The sequence below is a fragment of the Lindgomyces ingoldianus genome, assembly GCF_010093535.1.
Source record: "Lindgomyces ingoldianus strain ATCC 200398 unplaced genomic scaffold BDR25scaffold_4, whole genome shotgun sequence".
NCBI classification, from domain to species: Eukaryota; Fungi; Ascomycota; class Dothideomycetes; order Pleosporales; family Lindgomycetaceae; genus Lindgomyces; species Lindgomyces ingoldianus.
In genome coordinates this window covers 346,913-368,425 of record NW_022985165.1, presented here as the reverse complement: position 1 = coordinate 368,425, position 21,513 = coordinate 346,913, and the positions used below count along the sequence as shown (strand labels likewise).

Genomic DNA, 21,513 nt, shown 5'->3' with positions numbered 1-21,513 from the left:
GCATCAACAGCCGACGGCCTTCTCAGCCTCCACGATTTTCAAGGGCTGGATCCTCTTTGGGGATGCCCTCTGATTCTCGTCCACTCTCAAGCACTCCAAAGCACTCCATATCGGTTTCCCTTTGAAATATCATAAAATTCCATTCTCTCCCAATCCTTCGCCGGTCCCTTTGGCATTCTTCCTAAAAGGTCTCAAATAGAGCGATCTGCAGCTTCTCCTTTATGTTTATCCTAACGGCACACTGTACAGGTGTGCGATATGGTTTGTCCAGAAGTGAACATCTACACCGCGATTGATTGAACTTTCATGTTTGGGACGTGGTCCTGTCACGACGTGAGATAGCGTCGAAGAGATCAACGCCTGTGCCAGACGGAAGGAGCAACCTCTTCTGCTGCCATCGTTCTACAATGAACGATTGACCCAGCTGTGGATGATTCATCATGCCATGATCATTTCAGAACCACATTTTCCAGGCTCTTGTCCACTACGGGGATATATTCCGCCAAGCGATTTGGATCTCTCATTATGGCAAGAACATCCTCTTTAGTCCCCGCTAGAACCTTCCTCACGACTTCATACTTCTCTTCCCTAGCCGTATACTCTCGTATCACCTCACCAGTGGCAAACTCGACAAACACCCGGGTATCTCGTATCCGAAACACCACATCGTCCAGCCTCATGAAAAATCTTGACAAGAGCAACAGCCGCGCAGGCATGACCCGAATCTTGCACGACAGCATCGCAATACCGTTGTCCGCAAGCTCATCTTCATATAGCATGACGTCGTCGAAGAACAAGATCGGATCCGGAAGTTTGAGCAACGCGAGTGGTATCGGCGTGTCAGTGGGCTGAAAAGCTGGGTGGTTTGGCGTCGAACCCTTGTAGTCGGTACTGTAGGACCAGTCGAAGGGCTTGATGACTTCTTTGATGTCTTCAAACTGCTTTTGGCTAGCGGGAGTGTCAGCAGGCGGCCCTGTAGGCACACATGCATAGAAGCAAGATTGGGGCTAGAAAGAAGGCCTACCGGTTCTGCTGCCACTCTTTGGAGTACGACACTTTGAGCATCGAGTCTCCAGTTTTATCTACTCTGTCTAAGGCATCAAAAGCATTGAACTCGATGCGCCAACCGGTGGCCGTGTGTTCTACCCGCGCAAGGTTGTCGCCAAATATCATCTCTGGCGGCGCAATCCCTAGCTTCTTATTCATGTCCTCAATTGGCCCAGCCTTCAGTATCGGCAGCTTCCGCGTCGTAATCTTGAAGCCGTCGCGGGTAATGGACGTGCCTGCATTATGGCCAGGTGCATGTGTATCTAGCAGGGCGCCGTTGAGCGACGGCATCATTGCGATGATCCTTGCTGACGCGTAAATGGGAGGAGGCGTACGTGGTCTAACAGTTCGTGCACCCTGCGAAAAAGTTGGGGTTATATGCTGCGATGGCGGCGGGGATCAATGGATGGCATGGGGGCGTACGGATCATCCTCGGGTGGCTGTGATTCGTGAATTGCCCCGGCAACGCCATTTGTGTATAGCCAGGGCGACCCCAACTCCCATCCCGCTCCGCTGAACATCTCACCAACCTTAACCATTCAAGCCGGATCAGGTGCTGAGCAGAGTCTGTAGTCAATTGCAGCATTTAATTGTTCTTTGCTTCTCTTCTGCTTTGCTTCCCTCTTTTTTCTCCGGCATCTTCACCTCTACAATCCCAACATGGATGTCTCAAACCTCGAAGCCGCCTTTGAGCGGATTACCGTCACAGACGAAAACGACGACCAGCTTGTCACCACTACTACCTATCATAAATCGAAAGTACGAGATCCCCCTCTTGCCCTTCTTTCAGTCAACGCCCATCTAACGCTGCCCAAGACCTCCCTTTCCACTGCAGTATCTATCTCCGGACTTGCGTCGTCAAACTCGGCCGCAAACCGCATGAAACTGCCGCTACAGAAGCTTGCTACTGTCAACTCTAGCAAGATCGTCAGTGCAAACATTACCAAGGTCACGCTTCCATCCCAGGCCGCTCAGCATTGTTCTTCAGATGAGAATCCCTCTCACCGACGAACACTCACCGAATCTGCCATCTACGCCCAGCCTTCAGGTCCCAAACAATGGCACCTAGGCATGTTTGAAATCGGCAAGCCTCTCGGCAAGGGTAAATTCGGACGAGTTTATCTCGCCAAAGAGCGCTCCACAGGTTTCGTCTGTGCCCTCAAGGTCCTGCACAAGAGCGAGCTCCAGCAAGGCGGTGTTGAAAAGCAAGTGCGTCGAGAAATCGAAATCCAGTCTCATCTCGCCCACCCCAACGTTCTGCGCCTGTTCGGCTATTTCCACGATGCGAAGCGCATCTTCCTGATCCTGGAGTTCGCGGCGAAGGGGGAACTGTACAAGCATTTGAGACGGGAGCAGCGATTTCCGGAATGGAAGGCGGCGCAATACATCGCCCAGATGGCTGCCGCGCTGAAGTATTTGCACAAGAAACACGTGATGCACAGAGACATCAAGCCGGAGAACATCCTCGTCGGCATCCACGGCGAAATCAAGATCTCAGATTTCGGCTGGTCGGTCCACGCGCCAAACAATAGGCGCAACACCATGTGTGGAACACTCGACTACCTCCCGCCAGAGATGCTAAGTGGCGGCGGCAAGAACTTCTACTCTGAGAAAGTCGACTTGTGGAGTTTGGGCGTGTTGATGTATGAGTTCTTGGTTGGTGAGGCGCCGTTCGAGGATACGCAGGTCATAACGTATAGGAAGATTACAAGGGGAGAATACACGGTGCCGAAATTTGTGAGCGCTGAGGCTAAGGATCTGATCAAGAGGGTGAGTTCTTCCGCCTACAAGTCTCAAGCGATTTTACTCACGTTGATTAGTTACTTGTCCTAGACCCCGAGAAGCGTATCACCCTAGAAGACATAGAGAAACACCCCTGGATCGTAAAGCACTGCCAGAAAGGCGAACGAGCATATAACCGCGCTTCGGGCGGAGAACCCCACAGCAGTTCTGAGAGGGACAGCTGAAACAGACATTTTTCTTGAGTAGGGTCCTGATGTCGCGGCGTTTAGTACCTGTCTGCATGTTCGATGTGAAAGAAGGGATCTAGCAGGAGCAAAAAGGCGTTCTATTGGCTGGAAAGGGTGGGTTGGATGTTGCAATAAGCTGACTTGGAGTTCGCCGGCTACAGGCTTTTTGTTGTTACTGTTCTACGCTTTCGGCATAAAGATGGTTGGGTAGGTCGTGCGGATAATGAATACCATCCGCTTAGCTCTGCGTGTTGTGAAGGAGGAGGAGCGAATATTGGATCAACAATATACTCTACTGACGCCATCGCTATGCATGCATTTCCTTTTCCCATCTAACCATCCGAAGCTTTCCATCTCGTTTCAGGTATCGACAACCTTAGCACCATGCTGCATGAACGCAAATCTCGCGCACGGCCACCAATTTTACCGATATATCTCATCGAACGGTCTTGTATCATTGAAACAGCTCTCCCAGACCTCATTCACGACCTTGGCAGCATGCACATCGTCCTTGATCCCCGGTCTTGCCAGCATGGATATCGTTGCTCGCCGCCTGACACAACGTTGAAGTTGCTCTGTTATTCGCCACTGGTCTCGAGTGAAGAACTCGCGCGTGAAACGACATTCTCCGCTTAATGTCGATGCGCGGATCTGCGCACAGTTAGCCATCTGCATCCATATCTTCCACCAACCCTTCCATCCACCCTCACAACTAGACCGGGGAGAGGGCCCTGGATTTCATTCTAACATACCTCTAAACAGGCCTGATGTCTCAAATTCCCCTCATCCACCTTCCACTTCAAATGATCCCACGCATGCACCATCTCATGCGCCATCGTATCTTCCTGATGCCCCCGATTTCTGAAATTGTTGGCGCACAGCATGATGCCGTGGTCGATGTGGAAGCCGCCGGATTGTGACGCTGTGCAGATGCGGCATTGGATGTTTTTGGAATTGAGGTCGCCACCGAGCTTAGAGACTTCGTCTTTCATGAATTTTACTATCGGGCCTGGTAGGGGTTAGATAGATACATGTAGGGTAAGGGGGGAGAGAGAGGATGGAGGAAAAATGGTTGGAGAGAAGTACTATATTGGAGGAGGAAATCTCGCTGTTTTTCGCAACGCCGACATAGAGATTCCGCTTTTATCTCGTCTTGCTCTTCGAAGTATTTCCGCTCTAGCTCTACGTCCCGCGCTTGCGTCATCCGTCCGGCAAGGATCGAAAACATGTTGCTCCAAGTGTAGTATACAGAATCAAGTTTCTGGGCTGGCGGTCCTGCGGGCTTCTTCTTTTCTGTGACCGGCTCGCCACCGGGTCGAGCCTCGGGAGAAGACATTGTGGATATGCGAGGATGAAAGACTACGAAGGGCGTCGAGCTGGGATTGATTGTGGGGATATTGTGGTCGCAAGACGCGTTTGGAGATTTCCTCGACCTCTCGACCGCGGCTGGACTGTTTTGTGGATATCGATCTGAGATCCTGATTGGTGAACCTTTAAGGCGGTGAGCAACACTTTGAGATCGAGGTCAAGTCCACCCTAGCGGCTTGGCCGAATATTCTGCCGTGTATTCATAACATCTGTTGGGACTACGAGTGTGGGATCTTTGACGGTGATATCCGAGACATGAAGCGTACTCGTATACGCATATGACTGTAGGTATGATGGCCGACTCAACATTCATTTTAGAAGTAAATAGTAACTAGGCCAAGCCACTATCTCCTAGTGCCTGTACCTCTCGAAATACCATGGTTGCCCCCCCCCCCCTAGCGGCTCCATACATTCTTTCGCTGCACCACCATCAGGGCTTACATAAATATATACTCGCGTATCATAGAATGTCTCCTTCTTATCTCGTATAAGGTAACTAATTCAATACTATTTTAGTTTTTCAGGCTGGATATCTCCTATACCCTTGTAAGCAACAGTATGTCAATGCTAAGCAGAAGTTCTCGTCTGAATGATGGTGTTCTGATAAGTTCATACATCGCTTTCTCTGATATTTACCCTCTTCAGCCGATTTCTTCGATCCTGGAGGAAATTAACCAAACACCTATCGCTGTCTACCCGCGCTCTGGTTTCCAACATCTTCACTGAAATCCCAGGCTTCTAGCGCTTCAAATGATATGTAGATGGAGGTGGACCTAATTGTGAAGAAACATTTCAAGATGCCTTTGGCGGAAGACCTCTCTTCAGCCTCCCTTCCACTTATCAGTGAGTTTTGTGTGGGATCTACTAGGTTCATGTCACTATAACAAGCAAAATGAGCTACGGTGCACGAATTGAGGGCATGAAAGACTCTTCTCTTGGTGGGCCGGCCAAGGCATATAGTCGGTCCCGATGATGTTGTATGGGTTATAAAGCTTCGACTTCTCCTGCTACCCGAAGAGGGGGGGTGCCAAGGACTTGCCGGCATTGAAACAACAAGAATTTCTGCTGCACGGTCTTGGATGGCAAAGTGCGGTTTACATCTGAGGAAAGCAGGTGCTTCAAGCTTGGTACTTCGGATGAAATCATGTGGTAAGAGTGTATTCTCGACTGATCCTGAATCGTGTTTTGCTTGCAGATGGAGGGGTAGAAGAGATGTAGCCCCGCTATCAACCCACGAAACTCGAGGCAATGGATTCGAATTTTTCCGGGAAGACAAATGCCTCAGCTTTTGTAGAATGGGCCGGACACCACGGTTCTAAAGGACCTCGTTGGTCTGCGTTTTCTTAAACCGTTATTGAAACATGAGTCCAAGGTATATTACAGGTTCCATCACGCGATCATGATCATTTAATACTATCCCCAATGCCTATTGACTGCAATCGATAGCCTGGTTCAATAGGGCCGTCTTGTTCTATTAAATATCTTAATATTGACGCGAGCGAGATTGCACATTGGGAGAATTCAGGTCGGGTCCTCTCTTGTGTTGTCATGTTTGTCTCTTGTTTGACAAACTGAGATACTTTCCCTAGCCTGGTTTTCTGGCCCGTGTTGGTATAGTGATCTCTGTATAAGGCTGCAAATCTTTCAAGAGTGACCGCTTGTTGAGGGTCACCCTTCCGGGCTGTCCTAGACGTATTTCTATTAACCTCGATCGCATTATCAAGCTCTAGGATGTGATTCTGTATGCACTACCCTTTGGGCAATCTGTTGGCTCGGTTCATCACATATTTCACGAGCTTTGTATTGCGTTTGCTGAGACTTGCGTATTCTGGATGGTGTGTGAGGAAGTCATTGAGCCTTAGGAACTTGAGCTCGTGTTCGCAGAGTATCTCTAGCGCCTTCAATGTATCTAAGCGATATTGGATAACTTTTACTATGGCTTCCATGTCACCTGTTCTTTTGTATCACTCGCTAAAACCAAAAGTAATGCTACTACTTAGATAGCCACCACAACCCAGACACCCTTGGGAGTGAGATCAACAGTCTGATGAAAGTGGGGGATAGCCCGAGTCAGGCATCTTATGTCTCCTGATTCCGAAAACTGTCATCAACTCTAACACTAGACCATTCTAATGTTCGCTCTCACGAGGGCCGTGGTTTGCTACAACTAACTCTATTTCCTTCTACTCCTCTTTCTTCACTATTCTTTCTTCACTATTCTTTCTTCACTATTCTTTCTTCACTATTCTTTCTTCACTATTCACCTTTACCGAGCAGATTCATAATCGTATTTAGGCAGCTAAACTGGATAATATATTCCCTAGGTCAGGGAGACACAGCAATTCGCCTTTGACTAATTGTCCACATTCTGCCGGGTGATCTCTTCAGTATCTTTTTTGCCATTACTACTGAACAACGAGTCCACTTCATATAGTCAATAAGTAATAGCATCAAACCGTTTTCAAGCAACAAGTTGCGCACAGCAGAAGCAGTTTGATCAGCGATGAACAGAAGATACAATATTGGAAGGTAACTCAGGCTCCAAATTATATAGCTGTAACGCAGAGACCGCTCTTGGAACTTCTTAGGGATAAAGAAAAGAGAAGCCAGCAAAAAATGGGGGTGTGTTTCTTCCTAAATAATCTCAGTCTTGCAAAGGAGACTTTCAGCAGTCGTGGCCACCGGAAGTTACGGTTACTTGCAGCAGGTTCCAAGTTGCTGACCTAATAAAGGCGGTGAAAATACCTAAGGAATGTGTCCGAGAGCCTGTGCAACCCCGGTCAAAAAAGTTGCGAGGTAGAAATAGAGTCATCATCATCCGAGCTTGACAAAGAATTTCCTCAGCCCTCCCTCCTCAATTCCTCCCCATTTGTACTCTTTCTAGATTGCGAATACCTAGCTATTATGGCACTGCAAATGAAAAAACACCCAGGGCAGCTCACCGTCGTCATAAAACTCGGTAAATACCCAACCTAAGTTGTACATTCACCCCACCTTGCAGGGGAGGATCAGCTAACCAACACTTTCTCCCCAGGAACCAGCTCAATCGTGGATGAAAAAACGCACCAACCTCTCCTCTCTATTTTATCTGTCATCGTCGAAACAGCCGTAAAACTCCACGCTGATGGACACCGCGTTGTTCTCGTTTCCTCTGGCGCCATTGGCGTTGGCCTGCGTCGCATGGATCTCGACAAACGGCCGAAACACCTCCCTAAGATACAGGCTTTAGCTGCGATTGGGCAGTGTCGGCTGATGAGTCTGTGGGATCAACTGTTCGGGCATGTACGACAGCCAATTGCGCAGATCTTGTTGACGAGGAACGACATTGCGGATCGGACCCAGTACCAGAATGCGCAGAACACTTTTTTTGAACTTCTGAATATGGGGGTTATTCCGATTGTTAATGAGAACGATACATTGGCCGTGACGGAAATAAAGTTTGGAGACAATGATACTCTGTCTGCTATTACGGCGGGAATGGTGCAGGCGGATTATCTGTTCCTTATGACCGACGTCGACTGCCTGTATGACAAGAACCCGCGGACGAACCCGGACGCGAAGCCTATTCCTGTTGTGGAAGATATTGCGGAGCTGGAAGCTGATGTGTCGAGTGCCGGTTCGGCTCTAGGGACTGGAGGCATGTCGACGAAGATTGTAGCAGCAAGGTTGGCGACCTCCGCCGGTGTGACGACGGTCATTACGAAATCTTCGAAGCCGGGGAACATTACCGCCATCATCAAGTACGCGGAGTCGCAGAAGACTACGCGTCTATCGAGTCGGAACAGTGTTGTCAATCTACAGGAAGAGGGGGCATCTCTGGCACAGATGGCAGCACTCAATCTGCACTCTGCGAATCACGCCCTGGCTACACCATTGACATCAACGCCCCACGATACTCCCGCAAGAACTCCTTCTCCCCAGATCGACCTGCTCCAAGACCCTCCACGACATACCCGCTTCCTCCCTATTCCACACCCGATCCGAGACCGCTGGTTCTGGATCCTGCACGGCCTCGCACCGCACGGAACAATCTACATCGACGAAGGAGCACGGTGCGCTCTGCATGACAAGGCCGGACTTCTCCCCGTAGGCGTAGTCGACGTCGACGGAAATTTCGCGCAACAAGAAGCCGTACGCATCGTCGTTGTAAAAAGACTCCCTCAATCCTCCCCATCACACTCTAACTCTCAGCCGCCATCATCACCTCCCACACCATCTCGCCACTCCTACATCCATAGCAACAGCAACCACCACAACCACGTTCACACCCACACTCACATGCACAACCACGCCACACTCGCACATTCACACTCCCACTCTCCCGCTCTCACACCTCAGCACCCTCCCCCATACGAACTCCACAACCCCGCCCCCTATGAAATCGGGCGCGCGGTTATCAACTACTCGGCGGCCGAAATTCGCCGTATCAAGGGCCTACACAGCACACAGATCCACGATGCTTTAGGGTACGCGGATAGCGAGTATGTTGCGCTGAGGGAGAACGTGGCTTTTTTTGGGCTTGAGAGGAGTAGACCTAGCACACCGAGTTTTGGGCGGAGTACTAGTGTTACGAGTGAACCGGCTGGTGGGGAGCATTAGATTGGTTTTAGATTGGCAAAAGAGTTTGGAGTTTGAGTGAGTTGGAAAAGTGAGATTGTGAATTGGAGTTGGAGTTGGGATTAAGGGGATTGGCATTTGGGGCGTTTGCATAAAATATATATACATATTATTTTCCTTTCTTTTTTTTTTTTTAATTCTTCATTCTTCATTAGAAAGTTGGCTCAGCGCGATTCATTGATTTGCCTCTGAGCGGGCTGTTTTGCATCTTAGAGCATTTAGGATGAGAATGATATAGATACCTCCTTTTTCTCCGCAAAATCCTTCCTTACTCGTTTCAGTCGAGATTAGATTTGCTATGTTAGGCTTCATCCATCATGCAAAGAACTGTCCCTCTATGGTGCTCTTCGTGTGGTATACAGAAATTTCGGTCTTGGATCTCTCGCTATGAGCAAGGAGAATCTCGCACCGCGCAACGGTCCATCAACAATACTCTTTACCACAATTCAATTACCGGCCACCTCTCCTCACTACCACCACCTCGCCCCAAAAATCTTAGGTGCACTCTTCTTCTCCGCCCCCTCCTCCGCATTCTCCAAATAAATCCTCTGGTGCCCCTTCACGTCCACCGCCAAGGTCCTATACACAAACTCATCCTGACTCGGTTTCTTCGTCATATGCACATGCACCACACCCTGATTCAGTGGCCCTTCCACATAAAACTTCATATGCAGGTGCTCGGTGCCCCAGCGGTCTGTCTCGATGGATGACGCGACAATTCGGTTCCGCGCCCACCGGCTCCAGGAGGGTTCGCCATAGGATTTTATTTGCGGTCCGGGGCCGAGGAGCTTCGTACAGGCGGGCGAGAGCCGGATGGTGTCGGTTGCGCGGTTGAAGTGCGAGGTTTTTGAGTCCGAAGAGAAGACTTCGGTGTAAAGGAGGTAGGTCACTGCGCCCTGTGTATCAAGTAATGCGTTAGTAGAGTTAGGGGGGGGGGAAGGGGGAGGGGGAGGGGAGATGTACGGTTAATGCGATGCCGACAGCGACAATGGCCAAATTGAAGCTTTGCTGGGTTGTTCGCGTGGCTTTTTCACTGGTACTGAGGTCGGCCCAGCGTATGCGGCCATCGTCGCTCGCAACGGTGATGTGTTTGCGGGGTTGGGAGTTGGGGGTATTGGAGGTGGAGCTGTGTGTTGCGTGCGATGGGTGTGAGGTGGAGAAGACAGCTGCTTTGGAGACTGTCTGACGCGGTCGGACGTAGGGAAGGCGAAGACTAGGTTTGAGAAGGCGGATTGCTTCGGTAGGCCGATATATCGACGTCATTCTTGCTATAGCTAAAAGGAGGCCCGCGACGGGAGCAATCGAGGGGAGGTCCAAGCAAGCACTAAGCACTTGCATGCGGAGTCTTTCTCGCAGCATCTCGTGCCGAGGCCTATGCGTGCGCCACATGTGGCGTTGAGCCGCAACAACGACATCCAGGATCCAAACTTAAGGATGAACAACACAATATCATTCACCGCTATCGTCACCATAACGAGTCCCCCCCCACCGTTCCCCTAGTCTTCGAGTTTGCAAGTCGCCAAAATGAGCGGCAATAAGAAATCAACATTATCGTACCTCCCCGACATCCTCATGGCGGCTGCCGCTGTAGGTCCACCTTCACCTGCATTTCTCACACGTGCACTTTTGCCTCCGCCAATCTCCTACACCGTCTTTCTCAACCCTTTGAATATAACCTCTACTAACAGCCCCCAGCCCCTTGTCGCATACTTTCTAATCCGCTCGCTGCTCACGCGTCTCGACCCAGACGCCGCCTCCAAAGAAGAAGCCCAACAAAAAGCCCTTGCCGCCTCTCGCAAACTCGACGCAATATTAGCCAATAAAGCCCTTGAGGGTGACGAGGATGACGAATACGGGAGTGGGTACCGAGATGGCAGGAGGAGGAGGGGTAGTCGGGCGAAGATAGAGGATCTGAGACTTACGAGTTATGAGCAGACGATTGCTATGGAGGTTGTTGCGCCCGAAGAGATACCCGTCAGTTTTGAGGGTATGTGAGATCGTTTTCTTTAGTGCTTTCTTGGCGGTGTGAGGGGTCATGGGGTATTCTAATGGATATTCAGATCTGCGATCTTGGAGGGGAATTGGCGAGGATGAGAGAAATGCTAATCTTCCACAGACATCGGCGGCCTTGATTCCATAATCGAAGAACTCAAAGAATCCGTAATATACCCGCTCACCCTCCCACATCTCTATTCTTCAACCTCATCCCTCCTGTCCGCCCCATCAGGCGTCCTTCTCTATGGTCCTCCAGGTTGCGGAAAAACTATGCTGGCGAAAGCACTGGCGCACGAGTCCGGCGCCTGCTTCATCAATCTCCATATATCAACGCTGACAGAGAAGTGGTATGGAGATAGCAACAAGCTGGTAAACGCCGTGTTCAGTTTAGCGAGGAAGCTGCAACCGAGTATTGTCTTCATTGACGAGATCGACGCTGTATTAGGGCAGAGGAGAAGTGGAGAACATGAAGCGAGCGGCATGGTGAAAGCAGAGTGCGTATAACCCGGATCCGCCTTTCTCATCTCTAATCATCCCTAATCGTCCCTAAGCATCCCTTAAACCCTCCCTACACAATTCGAACTAACGCGCGACCAGATTCATGACGCACTGGGATGGCCTCTCCTCTTCCACACGCCCTGGCACCACTACCCCTCAACGTATTGTCATCCTGGGTGCCACAAACCGCATCCAAGACATCGACGAAGCAATCCTACGCCGCATGCCCAAAAAATTTCCCGTTGCCCTCCCCAACGCCTCTCAACGCCACAACATTTTCAGCCTCATCCTCCGGGGCACCAAAATCGACCACGCGGCTTTCGACCTCGACTATTTAGTCCGCGTCTCCGCAGGAATGTCTGGTTCCGACATCAAAGAAGCATGTCGAGACGCCGCCATGGGCCCAGTGCGTGAATGTATTCGGAGAAAGAAGGCAGATGGGTCGTTACACCGGTCTACGAAAGCCGTGCAACCGCATGATTTGCGGGGTTTACGGACGGAGGATTTTTTTGGGAGGGGGCGGGTGCAGAGGGAAATGGACTCGTTGGATGATGTCCGTGATACAGTCGTTAATGCCCGAGAGGGACCTAGGAAAATCCATACCACTGAAGAGTCGGAGGATTCGAGTAGTAATGTGAGTACGGCGAGTGGGGATGGGGATGGGGAGAGGGATGGGTTTAGGGATAGCGCGTATCAAGATGCTGAGGTGGAGATTGTGCGGTAGGATGGGTGGACAAAAATCGGGGCATGGGAGATTATGGTGAATGAAACGTATATATGGGTGGTGCTGTATCATGAAAATCTCTCTCAGCTTTCGGATATCAAACACGGACGGGTGTCGGCGTTGTTAATGGATAGCCGGCTGGCTGGTTAGAGCTGTATAGACAGCACAGGCACTGCGGGCATGTGAGATCTTCGTTACCATAACCATAGACAGGGCCTATTGTAAATTTTCTCCTCTTCTCTAGTCCTCACACAAGGGGAAACATGAAAAAGGTATATGGTAATATATCCTATCATTGTATCATTTTCATATCCCTTATCCGGTGGGCCTCTTTAATCTTCGAAAAGCGCACAAAAAAAAACATAATGCCAAGTTTCCTTAGGACTGGTTCTCACCCTCTGTCCGACACTCCTCGTCATTCCCCTTGGCTCACAACCCCACCTACCTAGACCCCCTCACTCTTCTTCGTCTTCTTCGGCCTCATCCTCCTCTGCATTCTCCACACCCTCCTCTTCCTCAACCGCCCCATCCTCAACTTCCACCTCCCCCTTCGTCGGCAAATCCTCCGCCGTACCACCTTCCCTCTCAAGCCTCAAATACTCATCCCAGTCAGGGAACATCTCAGCATCACCCTCACCCTCGCTCGGCGGAACCCCCAACAATCGGCTAACCTTCCCCTTACTCTCCTTCTCCAAACTCGCTTTCCATTTCTTGACAAGTGTTGCTGTCACACTAGGCTTATACGTCTGCGAGAAGAGCACCGCCTCTGCAACGCGATTTGTCTTGGTCAGGAGCTCGATACAAGCATCGACATCGCCGATCTGCCAGAGGGCCGAGAACGCGACATTATTCGCTGACGCGTTTTCTGCCAGCTTCGCCAATTCTCTCAGACCGTCTGCATCGGAAGTGGCGCTGTACACTAGCAGCAAAGAACCGAGATCTTTAGCTTTGACGAAGCATTCCTGCGCGAGCTTGACGTCCCAACCTGTGAGCGCCGCATCGCCGACTGTCTTCCACTTGTGCTCTGTGTCCTGCTCGCGGGCGATTTCAGTGGCTTGCTCAAGATCGCCGAGGGAGAGGGCGAGATCAAAGCGGTGTTCTGGGTCCGTGGCGACTTTGAGCGCGAGTTCTTTGTATCCCTGTCCTTCCAAGAATCGGGCGATCTTGTTATTTTGGTCTTTGGGTACGTTCGGGAGGATCTCTTCTGCGGCCTCGAGATCGCCTCGGAGGACGAGCGTTTGGTATTCGACGACGGCAAGGGAGAGCGCAAATGAGACGACGTTGACGTCTTTATCCGCAACGTAGATCCTGGAGTCACGCGGAAGATAGCCGAGAAGGTAGTGGGGGGCGTCAAAGTGGGAAATTGTGTAGGACTGGTCGCCAACGAGGTAGTTGAGTCGGTTTGTACTGTTGGTATAAATGAAGCAGTCGCCAACCCAGGCGCCTGTACGAACACTACAGGTGCGTTAACTTTCTACTCATATCCTCCCAAAAATCTCGGGAGCATCTTACCTCTCGTTGATATCGCAAACAACTTCAAAAGCAGACTCCGCGCCATCTTCATCAACCTCTCCATTCTGGACTGCCTCCAAATAGTTCTCGCGAGAGTATCGGAGGACATAGAAAGTGTCTTCTGTTGCCAACGTGACGAGCTCACCGCTCTCCGACCAGTAGACACTCTTGGGTTCGACCTCTATCCTTCGGACCAAGGCGCCGGTATCCCAGTCGAACAGACCGATGCCGCCCTGACCCTTTACACCAAGGAGAATGCCTCCACTAAGACCATCAGCCGAGAAGCCCACATTCAAAACACTTCGCTCTTTGAAGTTTCGGAATATCTTCACACTCGTGGATGACTCTCGAATTGCGTAGTCTTTATCATGCTCTTTCGAAGCCCAGCAGAAATCTAACGCGGAGCCGAAAGCTTGATTACGGAGAGCAAGCGCTGTGTAGATGATGTATTCTCCATCACCGCAGACTGCGACAAATCGTCCGTTTGGGGAGTGCAATAGCGATTGAGGGTAAATTTCGGTCGATCCAAGGTCCTTGGTTGGCAGGGTCAAACGTTCTGAGTCCTTCAGTTTCTCGTTGCCTTTGATCACAGCGGTAAGAATTTCGTTGTGTTTAGCCCACAGCACCTTTCCTGCAGCATCCATGCTTACAGCTGGCTCTTCTCGCCCCATAGAGATGACTACGGCGCCGTCATCGAACCCAAGGGCGATGCCATTCTTGCCTTTCTGGTAAGCCACACACCACGCTCGTTCAAGACCGTAATTTAATGACTGTTCTAGCCTATACGTTGATGAATGCCAAATCTTGATGGTGCCGTCTTCAGACCCAGAAATAATCACTGGCAGTTCCGGATGATATACGGCAAAGCTAACATTCGAGGTGTGGCCTTCTAGCGTAGCAATGAGGGCTTTTGTTGTGTAATCCCAGACCTTGACAGTCCGGTCATCAGATGTAGTGAGCAGATATGGCTTGTCAGATTGCGGGTAGTAATCAATAAAGTTTACGCCCTTGGCTTCATGTGCTTCCAGAGTAAAATTAGGGGTTGTGCTGCCTAATGACCATATCTTCACAGTTCTGTCGAGACATGCTGATGCGAATGTGTTTGGGTCCTTTGGGTTTATGGCAATGCCCATGACATAGTGGCCATGGCCTTCAAAGACTTGGACGCCTGTAGAGTGTCAATCATGGTCAGGCCAGAAAAGGGTAGGATGCAATGTGACGACATACATTTCCATGATTTGTCCCAGTCCCACAGCTTTATTGTCATATCGTCCTAATAATCATTAGCACCACTCCCTTACATATCTTGAAGATGTTATGTACACTAGCGGTCAACACAAAAGATTGCGTTGGATGCACAGCAATGGCACGAATGTAGTCTGGATGCGCTTCGAATGACGTAACCTTCTCCGAGGTGTTGTAATTGTAGACGCGCAACTGGAAGTCATCGGAGCCTAGAGACGAGCATGTCAACACAGCATTTTTTTCAAAGGGTCCCCAAGCCCACCTGCGACTATCCAATTCTTCCTCGCAATGAATCGACCCGCTCGGACGGGAACATCGGTGAGCTCGAAGGTCTTGACGATAGATTGGGAAACGTAGGACCAGATATGGACGTGTCCTAGGCCTGTCAGTATATCGTCCCGCATTTTCACATTTTCCGGCGGAGCCTACCGCTATACAAGGTGGTGAGAATCCATGGCTCGGTCGGGTGAAAGTCTTGAAAGGCGATTGAGTACAGTTCAAGACAAAACTAGGTTGTTCATCTCACCAATTCCTGCGGAGAATTAGCGTATGTTCAGTTGTGCATATATAGCTGTAAGAATGTACCTTTGACCCTCTCCGATCGCGCGAAGAGCTGCCGCTATATTCAAATATTGTGTAAGCAATTGCTGGTATACCGCAAACCATTAAGGAGACCCCGCTGTCGTACCTTCACGTCCAAGCGCATGATTCCAGCTAGATGCGAGGGCTATGAAGTCGTCTTTGGGGAGACGTGGCTACTTGAGCCAGTCCGCGAGCGCAAGTTCGGGGTCGCGAGAGGTCGTAACAAAGGCACAATAGTAAAAAGACGAGTTTAAAATTTTAACTACGCAAACAAAGCTGTTAGAGGCGAAGGCAATGGTCTGGAGGCGTTACCCACGGTCAAAGTTGCAGGCGTGGTGTTTGGTGGTTTCGCCAAGAATGACAGGGTTCAGGCATTATCGCCCGAAGAGGCAAGTTCCGACGGCTGTGGTTTACGGCGGGGTGATTCCCTAAAGTCCGCTTAGGTCGAGAGCATTCCCCATCCACGACACAAAAATATTTTTTACTAGCTTTTATGCTGGAATGATTTAGGTGTATTCTGTGATTATTCCCACAATTAATTCACATTTCAATCAATTTTCTGTTTCTGAAAGCCAACATTAATTCATACAAGCCTTTAAATACACCCGTCACGGTATCATGCTCCTGATCACCTTCATCGACTCACAACTCTCAGCATTAATATGAACTTTTCTTTACTTCTCAACCACTGGCTGCTATTTACGCGCTTTCACCACACCTTTGTTCACTCCCCAAAGATCCTCTTCATGCGGTACATAGATGCTGAACAAATGCAGCTTCATCTCTTCCAAAAACTCCCGACGAGAAAAAGGTCTAGCCGTGAAAGCATAGACAGGTATCTAAGAATCGAACATGGCAAAAACCAAAGAAAATAATAAAAGAGATATCGAGAGTATAGGTCCTTGTTTAGCGAGAGTGAGAACATTAGGAGAGAGCTTAGGTGTGCTTCACACCAGCTTAGACGAGTCTGGTCGGAGCAACAACTCAATACAAAGAACTAGGAAAGTCCCGATGCCGTGATGTAATTACACGTTGGGAATGCGACCGTCGTGCTTTGCGCGTCGCTCGGAAATGGAAATGCATCGGCCCTCCAGTTGCCAGTAACAAGGAATATGATACAGGGCACATAAATTCATGCGCCGTTGTGTCGCCATGAGAAGAATATTTAATTCCAGCCAAGTGAATTCTCGGCCATGACCGGGGCCGAAATTTGCTGCGTTCGTATGCTCCGTCCATTGCTACTACTGCTTCCATGGCTGTCTCGACCACCAGGTGTAGATCGTCCGGGGCCGCGTCCACCTGACATGAAGGCGCCGCCACCTGTCATAGAGCCATAAGTGTAGCGACTAGTACTCGGCACAGAACTTGATCGCTGGTGCGACATCTTCTTATTCCTGTATCTCCGCGCAACGTAAAACATCGCCGCACCATATGCAATAGCAGCGACGACAGATCCAGTAGCAACATAAGCGCTTGTCGGATTGACTCTGCGGCTGGCACCCATGTCACCTCCCATAGCACCGCCATCTCGGGGACCTCCAGTCGCAGTGGATTTTGGGTTACCAGACTGCGTGGAATCACCATCGCCGGGAGTTTTTCCAGCTGGTAATGGGAAAGCAGTGTTGATGAGACTAGTCAAGGAATTGACAGTTTGGTTCTTGTTGTGCCAAAACGGATCTGGAGGATTGCGGAGCTGTGCAGCAAGCGTAGTAGAGAGATCCTGGGGAATCCAGAATATCGCCAAGGTTGTGATGTATCCTAAGTAGGTAGTGGTATCATACGGTTTGATCCCGACCATCGACATTTTATCCTCCGTGATGTTTAAGGCATCAGAGATTGCAATGGGAAGCAACGCGAATATCTGGTTACCTCCATCATTGGCGCAGACGAATGGATAATTCAATGGCCACTTGAAGCCAATCTGGCCCAGGAATGTGTTTGGCGGTCGGACGGGTACACCATCCGGTGGTGCAATCATATTCGGCAGATTTGACGGAATACCAGACACCGTCGCGCTTGGCGACGGTGCTGTTGACGGTTCCTGGATGATGCTTGAACCGATAAGATAGGTGGTCTCGCTGTCAGTGCCTGTTACTGGAATGGACGTTGGCGGGGTGGTAGGAGCAGGAGGCTTAGATGTAATCGTTGGCGGGTGGAAAATCAACGTAGGCGACTCGGACGTCGATGAAACCACTGGGGTGCTAATCGGAGCCTCTGAAGCTGTTGCGGTAGAGTTTGTAGAGCCAGGCAATGCAGAAGACACTCCGCTTGAAGTAGGGCTAGAGGTAGCCTCTGAAGTCGGTGGAATGCTGCCAATGCTCGATGAACTTGGTACGACGCTAGAGCCTGTAGGAACCGAAGTGCCTGTGGGAACAGAGGTGAAGCCAGTCCCAGTGGAAATACCAGAGGAAGGTACAACACCGGAACTAGTTGAAGGCAGGATTCCGGAAGACGTGATAGGGGGAACAAGGGTTGAAGGCAGGATACCTGAAGACGTGACTGAAGGGACAAGAGTCGAAGGCAGGATTTCGGAAGATGTGACAGGGGGAATAAGGGTCGAGATGCCAGACTCAATGCTTGAGATGACACTAGAAACTATACTGCTGATGGGGATTGACGGTGTGGGAGCGGTACCTGTCGGGATCACGATTCCACTCGATACCTCAGACACTACGCTAGACACGATGCTGGACACGATGCTAGGGACATCTGGGACTGATGTTGGAACTTGGCTGATAGCTGACGAGACGAGGCTATTCACATCGGACGTGATGACAGAGAGTGCACTAGAGAGCTCCGAGGCAATAGATGAAGGGAGAATCGGAATCGGGGTTACGCCAGGGGCGCTCGAAGGTGCTGTCGGCCCAGGTGTTGGGTCAGTCAGACCAACACCAGAACTTGGAATAACACCGCTAGGAATTGGCGCACTTTCAGATGGCTGGAGGGATGACAGCTGAGAAACGAAGGAAGACAACGGAGGAACACCGGACTCGGAAACGGTCTCTGAGGTTGGGATAGAAACTGGAGCTGAGGGTGTTGGGGCTTCTGTTGCGCTGAAAGCGGTGGTAATGCCAACAATGATCCCAGAGGTCGGTAAAGATGGTAGGGGAACTTCTGAGGTCGGAAGAATATTGCTCGTTGGAAGCACAACACTACCAGGAACACTTCCGGTGGAGCCAATGGGCAGAAGAGACTCTGTTGGGAGGAGCCCGGTGGCAGAGGGTATCTCGCCGGTTGAGCCAAAAGGCAGGGCAAGCGAACTAGACGGCTCAACGATGGATGTTGGAAGACCGCCCGTGGAACCTACAGAGGGAAGGATAAATGGTCCAACAATAGAAGAACCACCCGTGGAAGAGGGCTCAGAAACCGGGCTGGCGCGCGTGCTTGGCAAAATGATTGATTCTGGTATACTTCCTGTAGAGCCTAAGACCGAAGACTCAATTGGGAGTGACACAGCGGGGGTAGAACTATCCGACGGGAGAACAATTGAAGATGGAATAGCTCCAGTAGATCCAACCGGAAGATCGGTAGGCTGTACAATCGATGACGGAATACCCCCAGTTGACCCCGAAGGTTGGACGATGGATGAAGGAATTCCTCCAGTAGAGCCAATCACGGGGTTTTCAGTTGGCTGCACAATGGAGGATGGAATACCACCGGTCGAACTAATAATCGGGACTTCGGTAGGCTGCACGATAGAGGATGGAATCCCTCCAGTAGAACCAAAAGAGGGTTGATCGCTTTTCTGGGCGATTGAAGACGGCAAGACTACAGTTGGTCCTACGGATGAAAAATCTGTCGGCTGAACAATGATAGTCGGAAATCCACCGGTGGAGCCAGCTGCAGACGATGGTGAAGATGGATCACTGCTTGGTTCGGGGACCCCAGCAGTCAAGCTTGCAATAGAGCTATCAACTAGGCTTGATTGCACTGCAGTAGAAGCTACAGCAGAGGTGGGTTGAAGAATTGTCGATGGTAAGCCTCCAGAGGATGCGATATCTACCGGCGAAGATGGCAGAGGGCGAGCAGCGTCGCTAGTTGCAGATTTAAATTCAGGTGCTGATGTTGGCACAACGATGGATGATGGCAAGCCAGCGGTCGAGCCAACACCTGAGCTTGAGGATGGGTCGTCGTGTGACGAAGGTACAACTGAAGAAATAGGAATCGGTGGTTGTGGTGTATACGTCGACGTCGAAGACGAAGGTTCTGAGTTCAGATTCCCTGTCCCAGCCGAAGGCAAGCTGGACACGGGCGATGGTATTACAGTGATATCCGTGATAATTGTTGTCGTGCTTGTGCCAACAGCTGCACTAGTAGCCACATCAGAGGTTGAGGACGCTAAGGATGATGAGGATGAAGACGAGGATGAGGAGAACGACGGAGTGTTGCCGAAAAACGAGGACTCGAGGAACGAGAAAAAGTCCGACGACTTGCGCGTTTCCAAATCAGGTGTGCTGCTTGAGGAGGATGAGGAGGATGTTGACGAAGCTGGCGCGGTAGTATTGGTTACAATTTGACGCTTTACATGCCGTGGGAAGTAGTATTTCGGTTTCCCCGCGGTTTGCTGTGGGCCGGGTGCTGGCATGGCCTCTGCGGTGGTCAACATCGGACCCGAACCAGACAGGCTGGCAAGCAGCAGGGCCGCAGCCCATATCGTCGTGGATCTCGGCATGTTGTGTATTATCTTCAAGCAATATTTTCGGTAATAAATCTCGAAGGTATCAGGATCGAAGTTGGGGTTGTTTCGAGAATCTGAAGCAGTTAGAAATTGGAGGCACACATCAAGTTACAGAACGCACTGTCAGGGTAAAGATGTAAACGAGTGAACTTGACGGATCAAGATGAAGGAATGGACCTGAGCAAGCTTCTGTTAGCTGGACTTCCGAGGTACATTCAGGCGAGTTCGCGAAGTAGCAGTCATTCACAGCCGGGCAACTTTATTCAACAGGGAGACTCACTAGGCTGTCAGTGCAGCTAGAATAAGGAACCAGTGCTCCAGGCAGAACAGAGACAATGTTGTCGTGGGGAATGATTCCGCAATTCAACCTATGCGGTCATGGTCGACAGCCGTTGTTTCTAATTTCGCGAAAACGTTTGTCTGTCGGTACCAGGACAGCGGGAAGGTCTTCGATTCCCAGCCACGGCTGAACACGCGGTCAACTGTCAACGAGAATCCGCGCGCGCAACAAAAGGCCGAGTCGCAGTGGCTGATGTGGTCAAAGGGACTGTTCCTGGGGTGTCGCACCGTTCATCCGTGGAAAAAGACCTTAGGCTCAAGCACGTCGAGGAGTCAGACGATCCTTAACAAGCACTCAGATAGCTTTCTTTGTTCCTTAATGCCGGTACAGTGCAAGCGTCGTGACAGGGTCAGGCAGCAGATGCTGGGAGGCTGCTGAGATCGTTGGATTTGCTTTCTGCGACGAAACGAGCGACGTCGACGTTGACAGGCAACGGTCGAATTACAACTGGCCGAATTAAATGCACGAAGGAAAAGATGCTAATGAGAGGTCGTGATTCTGGGAGAATCGTCGAATGAGCGTGGCCCTGATCGGGATCGTCAAAGGGAAGTCGAGAGGCGGAGATGACTGCGACGGCGGTGTATGTGCACTGCTAAGCGGGCGTTGCAGTGCTACGATCCGGTCGAGAGTTGTCGAGGGGGGGGGCGGAGGAGGAGAGATGGAGAGGGTGAGGGTGGCGGAGAGGTGTGGTGAAGGAAGAGGAGGAAGGAGCAGTCAGGCAGAGACAGACGCAGAACGCCAGCGCGCCTAGGACCAGGTGGGCAGCGGCAGAGACCAGTGGGGGAGAGTCACGGCCAAAACGACGGCGACCAATTTGCGAGCCGGCCCAGCAGGGAATAATTGGCAAAGGCTCCCAAGGATCGCTAATAATTCTCCCTGCAGCCCAGCAAGCCGTGCCTTGCGGAGTGGACTCGCCTTTTCATCAAACGGGCGCCAT

The 21,513-nt window shown here is 50.7% G+C and overlaps 9 protein-coding genes across 9 annotated transcripts; 3 read left to right on the top strand and 6 right to left on the bottom strand.

The window, feature by feature from the left end:
• Positions 1–32: 32 nt before the first annotated feature.
• BDR25DRAFT_253128 (TIP41-domain-containing protein) lies at positions 33–1,432 on the bottom strand. The gene is made up of 2 exons (XM_033686220.1): positions 1,025–1,432; positions 33–948 (listed from the first exon to the last, which is right to left on the bottom strand). Exons 1-2 carry the CDS (start codon positions 1,339–1,341, stop codon positions 450–452), a joined length of 816 nt encoding a protein of 271 aa, XP_033552510.1. The 5' UTR covers positions 1,342–1,432; the 3' UTR covers positions 33–449.
• Positions 1,433–1,575: 143 nt separating this feature from the next.
• On the top strand, positions 1,576–3,287 carry BDR25DRAFT_278247 (serine/threonine-protein kinase-like protein). The gene is made up of 3 exons (XM_033687673.1): positions 1,576–1,806; positions 1,864–2,817; positions 2,868–3,287. The coding sequence occupies exons 1-3, from the start codon at positions 1,708–1,710 to the stop codon at positions 3,012–3,014; spliced, it is 1,200 nt and encodes a 399-aa protein (XP_033552509.1). The 5' UTR covers positions 1,576–1,707; the 3' UTR covers positions 3,015–3,287.
• Positions 3,288–3,440: 153 nt separating this feature from the next.
• Positions 3,441–4,448, bottom strand: BDR25DRAFT_278245 (mitochondrial inner membrane protease-like protein ATP23; the record flags this gene model as incomplete). Its single annotated transcript, XM_033687672.1, has 3 exons — positions 4,104–4,448; positions 3,770–4,026; positions 3,441–3,668 (listed from the first exon to the last, which is right to left on the bottom strand). Exons 1-3 carry the CDS (start codon positions 4,351–4,353, stop codon positions 3,441–3,443), a joined length of 735 nt encoding a protein of 244 aa, XP_033552508.1. The 5' UTR covers positions 4,354–4,448.
• A 2,841-nt stretch (positions 4,449–7,289) lies between these two features.
• Positions 7,290–9,233, top strand: BDR25DRAFT_331473 (glutamate 5-kinase; the record flags this gene model as incomplete). The annotated part of the gene is made up of 2 exons (XM_033692635.1): positions 7,290–7,344; positions 7,420–9,233. 2 exons carry the CDS (start codon positions 7,290–7,292, stop codon positions 8,982–8,984), a joined length of 1,620 nt encoding a protein of 539 aa, XP_033552507.1. The 3' UTR covers positions 8,985–9,233.
• Positions 9,156–10,310, bottom strand: BDR25DRAFT_278238 (import inner membrane translocase subunit tim-21, mitochondrial). Its single transcript, XM_033687671.1, has 2 exons — positions 9,966–10,310; positions 9,156–9,898 (listed from the first exon to the last, which is right to left on the bottom strand). The coding sequence occupies exons 1-2, from the start codon at positions 10,263–10,265 to the stop codon at positions 9,473–9,475; spliced, it is 726 nt and encodes a 241-aa protein (XP_033552506.1). The 5' UTR covers positions 10,266–10,310; the 3' UTR covers positions 9,156–9,472.
• A 136-nt stretch (positions 10,311–10,446) lies between these two features.
• BDR25DRAFT_278235 (AAA-domain-containing protein) lies at positions 10,447–12,463 on the top strand. Its single transcript, XM_033687670.1, has 4 exons — positions 10,447–10,589; positions 10,698–10,989; positions 11,119–11,491; positions 11,595–12,463. Exons 1-4 carry the CDS (start codon positions 10,527–10,529, stop codon positions 12,217–12,219), a joined length of 1,353 nt encoding a protein of 450 aa, XP_033552505.1. The 5' UTR covers positions 10,447–10,526; the 3' UTR covers positions 12,220–12,463.
• A 58-nt stretch (positions 12,464–12,521) lies between these two features.
• BDR25DRAFT_253111 (Coatomer, beta' subunit) lies at positions 12,522–15,886 on the bottom strand. Its single transcript, XM_033686219.1, has 8 exons — positions 15,665–15,886; positions 15,557–15,595; positions 15,406–15,451; positions 15,239–15,352; positions 15,055–15,185; positions 14,959–15,004; positions 13,732–14,899; positions 12,522–13,674 (listed from the first exon to the last, which is right to left on the bottom strand). The coding sequence occupies exons 1-8, from the start codon at positions 15,680–15,682 to the stop codon at positions 12,675–12,677; spliced, it is 2,562 nt and encodes an 853-aa protein (XP_033552504.1). The 5' UTR covers positions 15,683–15,886; the 3' UTR covers positions 12,522–12,674.
• Positions 15,887–16,723: 837 nt separating this feature from the next.
• Positions 16,724–18,094, bottom strand: BDR25DRAFT_212716 (uncharacterized protein; the record flags this gene model as incomplete). Its single annotated transcript, XM_033684727.1, has 1 exon — positions 16,724–18,094. A coding segment is annotated over one exon (1,371 nt), but the record flags the coding sequence as incomplete, so codon positions are not given.
• A 1,887-nt stretch (positions 18,095–19,981) lies between these two features.
• BDR25DRAFT_190033 (uncharacterized protein) lies at positions 19,982–20,230 on the bottom strand (the record flags this gene model as incomplete). Its single annotated transcript, XM_033684275.1, has 1 exon — positions 19,982–20,230. A coding segment is annotated over one exon (249 nt), but the record flags the coding sequence as incomplete, so codon positions are not given.
• Positions 20,231–21,513: the final 1,283 nt, after the last annotated feature.